The following is an 11,156-nucleotide window of genomic DNA, read 5'->3' on the forward strand; positions in this document are numbered from 1 at the left end:
GAAGACCCTCACCTCTTTAGAACCCTGAGACCAGGCCATGTCCCGGACCTTTCCCCACATCCTCAGGGATCAATGGCGCGGATGGGTGGGAAAGTGGGGGATCCTTTCTGGATCCTGAGAAAATGGGGGCTGGGGGGCTGTTCTCTGGGAGCCAGTGACGGGCTCTAGGACCCAGCGGGCAAGTACGCCCGCCTCGCGCTTACCCCTCCCCCAAGCCGCCCCCTCCCCCTCACCCATCTTCCAGGTTCCCCCTCCCTCCCCCGTCGCCCCGGCTCCCGGTGCCCGTCTCTAGCGCCGCCGGAACCAGCGAGGGAGCCGGAGCGAACAAGAGGAGGAGGAAGAGGAGGCCAAGTCGCCGCCGCTCGGAGCCCGGCCGGAGCCTCCCAGGCAGGTGCTAAGGGGGGCGAGGGGGCGGGGGCTGACAGACAGCCTGTCCTGGTGAGGGGGCGGCCTGGACCGCGCTGCGCCTCCTGCCCACCGGGGCGCCCCCCAGACCGCGGCTGGAAGGGCAAGGGGTTGGGGGCCCCGAAACTGCGCGGCAGCCATTTGGGGTACCAGTCTCCATTTGGGGGCCTGGACTTCTCCGAGGACGCCCCATTCATAAAATTCCGAACTGGACCCCCACCATTGAGGAACTCTGGGGACCACTCCCCCAGGGAAACAGATGTGTGGGGAGCATAGGGCATTCAGAAATCCCGGCGTCCCATCCCAGCTAGGCCCTGGGGGACCCCTGCCCTCTTTCTCTGCTTCACCTGTTGTCGGGGGAGGCGGGCGGACAAAGGAAGCAGCATCACGTGACTGCTCATTCACAAAATCCCATCCCATTGAGGAAAGGGGGCTGGGGGCGCTGCGACCGCCCCTTCCCCTCCCGAAGGGCCGGGGAAAACCGGCAGCCTGCAGGTGGGGGAAGGGGCTAGAGCTCGTTGCCTGGGTCCCTAAGGTTGAGACGCCAGGGTCCCTGCGCTAGGTGGTAGTGAGGGGCTGGACGCTGATCCCGATTACTGGGCGGAGGGCTACGTCCCCTGAGCTGGGGGGCGGGGTAAGATGGTTCTGAAGGATGCTGGGGCGGGGAGGGGGAGGAGGAGGGATCAATTCTCCACCTCCCCTCAATCTCTCCCCCTTGCCTTCCTTCGGCTGGGACCTGAGGGAGCAGGCTTGATTTTTGTGAATGAAATGCACTCTGGTTGTGTCTCGGTCGCCCGTTTCTGGCTTCCTCTGCCTCCATCTCCCTTTCGGCCTCTCTCTGGCCATTTCTGGTTCTCTCCCTGCTCCCTGCCCATCTCCCGTTGCTGGGTGACTCAGTGAGCTTTGCATCCGGTCTCATTCATAAATCCGGGAAGGGGTGGGGGGGAAGAGAGCCTGGGTTTCTCACCCAGCCAGTGGCCTGGGCGGCAGAGTGTGGAGGCAGTATAGGGGGATCTGGAGCGGAGTTGATGGGCTCTAAGAAAATACATATGCGCAGGCACCCAGCTGTGAGGGGGAACGATGGGTGGGGCTGTGGGAATGTGCTGAGGGAGGAGAAGGAGACTGGGTTGATAGGGGAAGAGCCAGAGGGGGAAGGGAAGTGGAAAACGAAGGCTATGGGGGTCAGGATGGGAACTATGGGGAAAGGGATGAAGGTGGATATGGAGAGGAAAGGTAGATGTGGAGAAGGTAAGCATGGGAGAAAAGGGATGGCATGAGGAAGAAAGAAGCCACTCTGAAAGAAGGTGGGCATGGGGGAGAAGGCAGGTGTGTCAGAGAAAGTGAAAATCGGTGCCGAAGGGTGCAGTGGATCCAGATGTGAGGGATGAAGAGTGGGGATGAGGGTTGGGAGAACGCTGAATGGGAGAGCAGCACTGCAGCCCGCTGACTGTGTTGTCCCCATCTCCCCACCCCCTCCAGGTACATGGTTCAGGTCCGAGCCGTGGTGATGGCCCGAGATGACTCCAGTGGGGGCTGGCTGCCTGTGGGGGGCGGGGGCCTCAGCCAGGTGAGCGTTTGTCGGGTCCGAGGGGCCAGGCCCGAGGGGGGGGCCCGCCAGGGGCACTACGTCATCCACGGGGAGCGCCTTCGGGACCAGAAAGTGAGCCACCCTGGGGCGTGGGGGTAGGGTGGGGGCATGGGGGAAGTAAGGGGATGGGGCCGGGAGTGCAGAGATGAGGTCAGATCATCTCCCAGCCCAGAAGCAACCCAGGGTGTGGGATGTCGTTTGGAAGTGAATATCTATCTTATGGAGAACAAATGGGAGTTTTGAGAATATCTGGGGTATCAGACAGGTCCTGTCCACTGCCATTGCCTGATGGACCATCACAGCATCCTCCTCAAGGCTCTGGCCCTGCTCCTGCTCTGTTCCCCAACCTCAGTCTATTCCACAGGGGCCCTGCTAACACCTGACTCAGATCACGTCCTTCCCTCTGCTCAGAACCCTCCTGTGGCTCCATCTTGCTCAGAGATCCTTACCAGGAGGCCTACACCACCGGCCCCTGTCCGCTCTAAGTATATGGAGGCATTTGGTGGGGGACCATCTGGACGTGTCGAATAGGGTTCACAATCCTACATGTGGGCTCAGCAGGAATATTCTGGGCTGCCTGGCATGATTTGGGAGGACAACGTTGAAGTTTCAGCTGGGGATGTAGTAGAAAGACTTGGATTGTTTGAAAAGGCTTGGGGGACAGGTCACATTTCAGAGCTGGGGTCAGAAGGAATGATGTAGGGGGGTTTGAACTGGTGTTATTTGAATATAGTGATGTTGGGCAAGGATATGAGGAAACGTCTAGGGTTTCCAGCATCCGAGGGGAAAGCTATGGGAGTTTGAAAAGAATTTTGGGTAGCATTTTGGGAGATTTTTGGGGCATCAGGAATAGATTAACAGTAATATTCTGAGCTGTTGAGTAAAGTTTGGGGACTGTTATTGAGTCAGAAGGAGGGACATTGGGTTATCAGAAGGGAGTATGAGGAAAACATAGGGATCAAGGGGTTTGGGGGAAATATTGGGGTGTGAGAGGTGTGCTCAATAAAATTGGGGAGTGGTATTGGGGTGTTGGTCCAGGTTCAGGGGTACACCTAGGGTTGACAAATGACGTTTGTGGGATGCTGAGGTATGCAGATAGGCGGAGGGTTGAGAGGAAGTCACGGGCATGGCTGGAAGGGGGTATCTGACCTGACCCCCTCCTGCCCCTCAGACCACCTTGGAGTGTACCCTGAAGCCAGGCTTGGTTTACAACAAAGTGAACCCCATCTTCCATCATTGGAGCCTGGGTGACTGCAAGTTTGGACTGACGTTCCAGAGTCCTGCAGAGGCTGATGAGTTCCAGAAGAGCCTGCTGGCCGCGCTGGCCGCGCTGGGTCGAGGTGAGTGGTGCAGGCGGTGGGCACTGGAGGATGGGGTGGGAGGGTGGGAGAAGCTGGGGCCCCGGGAACTCACTGTCTGCCTCTCTCCCTGCCCCAGGCTCGCTTACCCCCTCTTCCTCCTCCTCTTCCTCCTCCCCTTCCCAGGACACCGCAGAGACTCCCTGCCCTCTGACGGTGAGTCTCCAGGATGCAGCTCTGCTGGGAGGGCAGGGGTTTATTTCTATTCTCCAACCATTCTCGAGCATGTCTTGTGCATCCAGCACCATGCCACACACTGGGGACACAAATCTGGGCCCAAACGATTAGTGTTAACTTAATGCCCGTTATCCTAGTTTTCCTATGTTACTGTGGGTCTCATATTCATTCAAGAGTATTTATTGAGCACCTGCAAATAAGCAGTGTTTTAGGCATTGGGGCTATATCAGTGAACAGAACAAAGTCCCTTTCCTCTTGGAGCTTCTATTCTAGTGTGGAAAGGCAGAAAATTAAAAAAAAAAAAAGATAAGCTGTATCTTTCATAGTAAAAAAATTAATGGCAAGTCCATCCTTCTAGTTACTCAGGGTACCAACCTTGAAGTCATCCTTGAAGTCATCCTTGACTTTTGTCCTTTTTTATGCTCCTCATCTAATCTGTCATCAAATATTGGCTTCACCTTCAAAATGATTAGAATCTGCTTCCAGCCTGGTAGAGTCCAACCTCATCTCCCAGCTGGAGCATCTCACCAGCCTCTTATTGTCAACTGCCCCCCTCCTATTCCCTACTGCCTGGAAGTTCCCTACAGGCAGCCAGAGGGACCCTATTGAAATCTAAGTTAGATCGTGGCCACCCCTCCACTCAGAACCCTTCCAGGGGTCCATCTCACTCAGGGTAAAGGAGAAAGCATATAAGATCCCATCCCATTTGGCCCCCTATTCTCCCTTTTGCTCACTCTGCTCCAGCCACACTAGCCTCCTGCCTGTTACTCCAACACAGCAGGCATGTTCCTGTCTCAGGGCCTTTGCATTGGCTGTTCCTTCTGTCTTGGAATACTCTTCCCCAAATTTCCACGTGGCTCATCCCCTTACTTCCTTCAGGGTTTTGTATACATATCGCCTTCTCAGTGAGGCCCTTCCCGAGTAAGCTGTTCAAAACTGTGATATCCCAGTGCTCCTTATCGTGTTCTAAATTTTTCCCCATCTTCTAAGATATTTTCCTTATTTCCTTCCTATATAGACAGTTTTCTTTTCCTTTCTTTCTTTTTTTTTTTTTTAAGACTTTATTTATTTGAGAGAGAGATAGCAAGAGAGAGCATGGGGGGGGGGTGAGGGGAGAGGAAGAAGCAGGCTCCTCATAGAGCAGGGAGCCTGACGCAGAGCTCAATCCCAGGACCCTGGGACCATGACCTGAGCTGAAGGCAGTCGCTTAACCAACTGAGCCACCCAGGCTCCCCAGTATAGACAGTTTTCTTATCAGTTAGTTTCTTGCCTGTCTCCTGTGCTAGAATGCCAGCTCCAGGAGGGCAAAGGATCTTTTGTTGCTTTCTTGCTGCATCTCCGAGACCTAAAACTGCCTGATATACAGTAAGTGTTCAGTAAATATATGTTGAATACATTTATTGAATGAATAAATGCACATAATGTCAGATGCGATTTGGCATTTGCTGGAAACAGTGGGAATTGCTGAGACTTAGAAGAATAAAACTGGTTCCCTGGCAAAAAGGCGGGAATCGTAGGGTCGTGGGAGAGGTGGGTGGGGTTACAGAAATCATGAAGACAGGTCCCCAGTCTTTGGCGCTTCCACAAGAAAGATGCCGGACTTCCCATGCTCCATCTTACATCCTCACAATGGCCTGGCATGCTGTGGGTGCTCGATGAATGTTTACTGAAGATAGCAAATGGATGAAGTCAGAATGACCCCCCAAGTTACAGAAAAGAAACCGAGGGTCTGAGAAGTGATGTTTCAGTTTGAAAAGGACAGGTGGTTTGGCTGGGAAGGAACACCTTCCTGGTGGGTGGAGCTGCCCTGGTCAAGGTGTGGGGGTGGGAATGAGTCAGGAAGGTGGCCCACCGGCCAAGGGAGAAGGCTTCTGAGAAGGGAGGAAGATACTTGGATGTTCTGAAGGTCAGCAAGCTGAGCGGATAAGAAGAGGGGGTCTGATAATAAAAACAGTCACCATTTCCAGCTCTCTGTACTTCAAGCATGTGTTATCCCCTTTACAGTGGGTCCTAACCACATCCTTATGAATAGACACTATTATGATCCCCATTTTACAGAGAAGGAAACTGAGGCTCAAAGAGATGAGCTCACTTGCCGGAGGTCACACAACCAGTCAGTGGCAGAGCCGGGGCTTGCACCGAGGCCGGTCTGGCCGCAGAGCCCTCGCTCGCCATGGGAGGGGGTCTATGTGAGGGCACCGGCTGTGCCGGGGGTCCGGCTCTGAGGCCGCCACTCTCCCCCAGTCCCATGTGGACAGCGAGTCCTCCTCCAGTCACAGCCGCCAGGAGACGCCTCCCACCGCAGCGGCGGCCACCATCATCACCATGGAGTCAGCTTCTGGCTTCGGGCCGTCTATGTCCCCCCAGCGCCGCCGCTCCTCCGCTCAGGTGCGACCTCCCACCTCCCGCGGAAGTCTGGGGCTGTGGGTGGGGGTGGGGTCCAGAAGTAGGTGGGAGCTAAGACCCCAGAAGGGCAAGAAACCGCAAACAGATCTAGGGGATGGTTGGCTTGATTGAATTCACAGCAGTGATGGTGGGAGGCTGCTGGGGGACTTAGGTTCCTCTGAGGGTGGGTGAGGACATTCCCTGTGTCTCCCGCGGGAGATTGTGGAAAGTTCTGTGTTCTGAATTCAGAGGGGTCTGGGGGACGACTTGGACAATTCTTCGAGTATATTAGGGAGTTTTTCATACTCGTGGAAGGCGTTCTTTAGACTGCTTACTTCATTAGGAAGGGCGTGGGCTCCAAGGGGGTTAACGCTCCCTGGGGACTGGATTCCTGCGTCCTAAAGGACATGGCTGGGGTCCCAAGCTCCTAGACCCGGGAGTAGAAGGGACTGGGTGCTGGGATCTCCTGGGTCTTGAGAGAGGACGGGACTGAGAGCCTGGATCACTGGGTCATTAAGGTGTGGGCTTGGTGCCTGGATTCTTTGGTCTGTTCTTGGATTTGAGAGGAGCGGGCTGGGGCTTGGAAGTCTGAGTGCCTGACCCAGACCCTCAGGGTCCCAGCACAGCTTCCTGGGATGAATGAGGCCTGAAGGCTGGGTCTTTGAATTCTCAAGTCTTCTGAGACTGGGATGGATTGTGGTGGAGCGTGGGATATCACAGACCCTGCTAACCTGTTCTATCCCTTCGTCCCACAGAGCTACCCTCCGCTCCTACCATTCACGGGGATTCCGGAGCCCTCAGAGCCCCTGGCCGGGGCAGGGGGCCCGGGCTGGGGCGGCCGTGGCTATGAGGATTACCGGCGCGCCGGGCCGCCCGCGCCCCTCGCCCTGTCTACCTGCGTCGTGCGCTTCGCCAAGACCGGCACATTGAGGGGCGCAGCCCTGGGGCCCCCCGCCGCACTACCCGTCCCTCTCGCCGAGGCCGTGCCCCCAGCGCCCCCCGCTCGCCCACCCCCGGGCCCAGGCCCTGCCCCAGCGCCGGCCAAGGCCTCCCCCGAGGCGGAGGAGGCGGCGCGCTGCGTGCACTGCCGGGCGCTTTTCCGCCGCCGCGCCGATGGGCGTGGTGGTCGCTGTGCGGAAGCCCCGGACCCGGGTCGCCTGCTGGTGCGCCGGCTCAGTTGCCTGTGGTGCGCCGAGAGCTTGCTCTACCACTGCCTGTCGGACGCCGAGGGCGACTTCTCGGACCCGTGCGCCTGCGAGCCGGGGCACCCGCGTCCCGCGGCGCGCTGGGCTGCGCTGGCCGCGCTCTCCCTGGCCGTGCCCTGCCTCTGCTGCTATGCGCCCCTGCGCGCGTGCCACTGGGTCGCGGCGCGATGTGGCTGCGCCGGCTGCGGGGGTCGCCACGAGGAGGCGGCGCGGTGAGGAAGGCCTGGTGGGTCCGGTAGCTGCACCGAGGACCCCAAATTGAGGGTCCAGGACCCTGGACTCTGTTCGGACCCCTAAACCCAAACCTAGGCACACCCGGAACTTGGAGCTTGAGTTTGGATTGAGAGACCCCAGACCTGGAACCTGGACCCCAAATCTAGGACTGAGAGACCCCAGACCCAGCTTCATTGGGATGTCTGTCCAAGAGGTCCCAGGCATCCTGAGTCCTGGCGTCCCCATCCTGCCACCCCCCTTCCCCGACCTAGACTGAGGAGATTCCAGGCATCCCCGAACTCTTCACCTCTGGCAGACTGGGGAGCACATGTATCCCTGAGAGACACAGGGCCCTGAGCCCTGACTCTCCCCTGTTCAAATAACCAACCTAGACCCCATCATGCCTGACACCATGAACCCTCAGATTACAGTTAGTCAGTCAGGAGTTGCCAATACCTGACCCTGCCTGCATACAATTTCTCCCAGATCTTGAGACCATAGAACCCAGATTCACCCCAAATGGTCCCTGAATGCTCACCTAAAACTTGGGGCCCCCATATCTGAGATATTCTTGTAGCCCCCAGGACCCCTGAGGCACCAAACCCTCTTAAGATGCCCTGAGTCCATAGGTATGCCCAAACAGATGTTCTCTGACCAAAATGACTTGGGAGACCCATCTCAGAGCCTCTCCAAGATCTAGATGTCAGACTCCAAGATGCTTTGGGAGCCAAGGATCAAAGACCTCTGTAGACCCACTCACCCCAAGCCAGTATTCCCAGAGCTTTGGATCTCAAATATAGGACTCTGAGGTGCCTTGTACTCCCAGAGGTAGTACTGAAGGCCACCTACACGTTAGGGCCCAAGGCACTAGCCTCAAGTCCTCAGATAACCCTCTTTCAAAACCCCCTAGACTTGGATTTCAAGCCCCAGAATGGCCTGGAATCTTTGGCTGCTTTGTACCCAGATCCCCAACCCCCTAAAGGCTGGAAGCCCAGCTCCCAGATGATGGGATATCCATGGCAACCCAGACCTCTCACCCCTTGGTCCCCAGCTCCCGGATGACCCCAAGGTGCTTTGGGAGCCCTGGTTCCAAGACCCCAAGGTGCCATTGGTCCCCCAAATTCAGGGCTTAAGCCTACACAACATTGGGATTGTCCCTGACTCAAGACCTTGGTCCCTCCATACCAGAGACAACTGAGGTGCTCCAGGACCGTAGCACCTTCAGATCCCAGATTTCTTTGGACTCAAACCTCTTAAGCCTCATATTCCCTGAGACCTGTGGCCCTTGAATCCTGTTGTCCATAAGTCCCTGAATCCCCAAGGTCCCAGACCTCTGAATTCAAGCCCCAAGGGCCTCAGCCCCAGCCCCCAGCATCTCACAGAAGGACTCCTTTACTAGGGTACAAAACAAACCAACCAACCCATCATCTTGAGCTCATGTTTCTGGATTCCAGGACCACCCCAGAACTCCCCCACTCCCATCTCTAGGACCTAGCATTGTCCTAGATGATCGTGCAGGCTGCTCACTAAGCAAAGACACACAGTCAGGGTGGGGGTGTGGTGGAAACACTGCACTCTGCTGGCTGCACTGTGCACAGAGTCACTTTTTAGGCTAGATATGGCACTACACACACACACACACACACACACACACAGTCCCCTTGCACTCTGCCCCAAGCCCAACCTTAAATTAAGCCCCAGCCCTAGTCCAAACTTTTTATATTCTGCCCTGTTAACCCCTTCCCTTCCCCCTCAGAGTTGGGGGTTGCCTGTGAAGTTTGAAAGCCGGTTTCATGGCCCTCTGTGATGCCACAGTCTCTTTTCCCTGAGTGGAATGGGACTTTCAGGGTACCTCAGATCTGATGGCCTGAAGCAGAGGGTCGAGGTCTTGGAGCCAGACAATCTCGATGCTGTACGGGCTTGGGACTTGCACGTGGTCCCAGGCATCCAGAAATGTGCACTTACCTTTCTTCATTACCCACACTTGGGTGGCCTTGTAGGGGTTCAAGGGATAGGTCAAGGGGGTCAGAGGGCTAGATCCTTCTGTCACTTCCTTTAAATTATTAACTATTTATTACATCCGGAACCTGTGAGATTCCGCTCTCCCAACCAGACCCTGGGATGGGTGAGAGAAAAGGGGGATGTCCCTCCCATCCCCACTCTGCCCAGCTCTCTTCACTGTCAGACCCACCAGAGCTGAGGGCGGAGGGACGGGGGGGCTGGGGCGGCCTGGGTCCCCATCCCCCTCTCTGTGCCTCGGTCTCCTCCCTTCCGTGGTGGGCGGGGGGGAAGCTCCATTCTTAACCTACCTCGTTTTGGGGAGGGGTGGGACGGGGACCAGAGTGCTGTAAGGTGCTGTGGGATCTGCGGATGAAGCGGTGGGAGCTGGGGAAGGTTCCCCCGGGTCCCGCCTCCCAGCACCGCCTCTCCCAGGTCTCCCAGTCCTGCTCCCTGCTGATACCCACCTCTGATCCATGATTACTCTTCATCACCCCCAAATCAGGGGTGCATGGAGGGCTGACCCTGGGAGCCAGGAAGACCTCAGACCCTGGAGCCCCCAGGCCCAATTTCCCAGCTGCTTGCCCCTCAGATTGGATGCTTGGCCCCCAGACTTGGGGGAGGCACCCCAACATTTATCTTCCTGATCTTGATTCCAAGCCAGTCTGTGACCTCAATATTGTTATCGTCAGTGCAGGCTGCCATGGTGGGGGAGGATGGGGGCCAAAGACCCAGCCTTGTCATTGGGGAGGGGGCATGAGATATTTGCTCCAAGAAATGTCTGTGACAAAGTCTCAGCTTGTGTCCTTTATTTGCACTGATGCACCCCATCCGCTCACCTTCCTGAACCACCAAACCAGTCTCCTAACCAATTTGTCCTTTCTCCTTCACATCATTTAGTCCCAAGCAGACCCTCCAGCTGAATTTTATACATTCAGTCACTCATGTACACTTACCGAACACCCATCATATGCCAGGCCCTGACCTTAGCACCGAGAATAAAGCAAAAATCCTTTCCCACGAGCAGCTTATGAACTTTACAGTGAAGGAGACAATAAATGACATGTTAGAAATATGTGCTATAAAGAAAAGTAAGTGGAGATGGGGGATACAGTCATTTTTAGCCAGGGCTATCAGGGAGGCCTTGCTGAGGAGCCAGCATTTGAATAAAGCCTTGAAGGAGGTGAGGGAATCCTATGGATGTCTGCAGGAAGAACATTCTAGGTAAAGGGGAACTGTCCATGCAAGGCCCTGAGGGAGAAGCATGTCTATGTAAGTCTGACGGACATCAAGGGAGCGAGTGTCTGGAGGGGAGGAAGCAGGGGGGAACATATTTAGGGGATGAAGGCAGAGAGGTGACAGGGCAGATCTGTCAGTCCTTGAGAGGCATTGCATGGATTTTGCTGGTCACCCTGAGTGAGCTGGAGATAGGGAAAGGCTCCAAGCATGGGAGGGCTGTGACCTGACTCAGGTGTTTACATATTATCTCTGGTTGCCTGTGGGGAAGAGACACGGGGGGGGGGGTAGGGAGCAGGGAGGAGGCCATTGTCATGATCCAGGGGACACAAGGGTACACAAGATCGGTGAGAACAGTGGAGGCAGGGAGAAGTGGGCAAGATAATGGATCTATTTTAAAGGTAGAATCCACAAATTTAGATACAGAGTTTGCAAAGAAGAAAGGAATCAAGGCTGTGATTCCAAGGTTTTGACTTGAGCGATTTTAATGTTTTATTAAGGTCAACAAATGGTCCTGAGTACCCAGACTTGGGGCAGGCAGCCCTATGGAGGATTATAACAACAGCAACCAAAAGAGTAGCTGTACTAACA

The 11,156-nt window shown here is 55.9% G+C and overlaps 1 protein-coding gene across 1 annotated transcript; it reads left to right on the forward strand.

The window, feature by feature from the left end:
* The first annotated feature begins 1,888 nt into the window (after nucleotides 1-1,888).
* Nucleotides 1,889-10,037, forward strand: SPRED3 (sprouty related EVH1 domain containing 3). Its single transcript, XM_008688741.2, has 5 exons — nucleotides 1,889-2,065; nucleotides 3,165-3,333; nucleotides 3,431-3,507; nucleotides 5,773-5,916; nucleotides 6,669-10,037. The coding sequence occupies exons 1-5, from the start codon at nucleotides 1,889-1,891 to the stop codon at nucleotides 7,332-7,334; spliced, it is 1,233 nt and encodes a 410-aa protein (XP_008686963.2). The 3' UTR covers nucleotides 7,335-10,037.
* Nucleotides 10,038-11,156: the final 1,119 nt, after the last annotated feature.

Source organism: Ursus maritimus, unplaced genomic scaffold (genome assembly GCF_017311325.1).
Source record: "Ursus maritimus isolate PB19 unplaced genomic scaffold, ASM1731132v1 scaffold_19, whole genome shotgun sequence".
Classification (NCBI taxonomy): Eukaryota; Metazoa; Chordata; class Mammalia; order Carnivora; family Ursidae; genus Ursus; species Ursus maritimus.

Excerpts from the sequence above, each read along its gene's own strand:
- SPRED3 (XM_008688741.2), top strand. The coding sequence starts at position 1,889 with ATGGTTCAGGTCCGAGCCGTGGTGATGGCCCGAGATGACTCCAGTGGG. Across the intron at positions 3,334-3,430 it reads GCTGGCCGCGCTGGGTCGAG|GCTCGCTTACCCCCTCTTCC; the intron begins GTGAGTGGTGCA and ends TCCCTGCCCCAG. Across the intron at positions 3,508-5,772 it reads AGACTCCCTGCCCTCTGACG|TCCCATGTGGACAGCGAGTC; the intron begins GTGAGTCTCCAG and ends ACTCTCCCCCAG.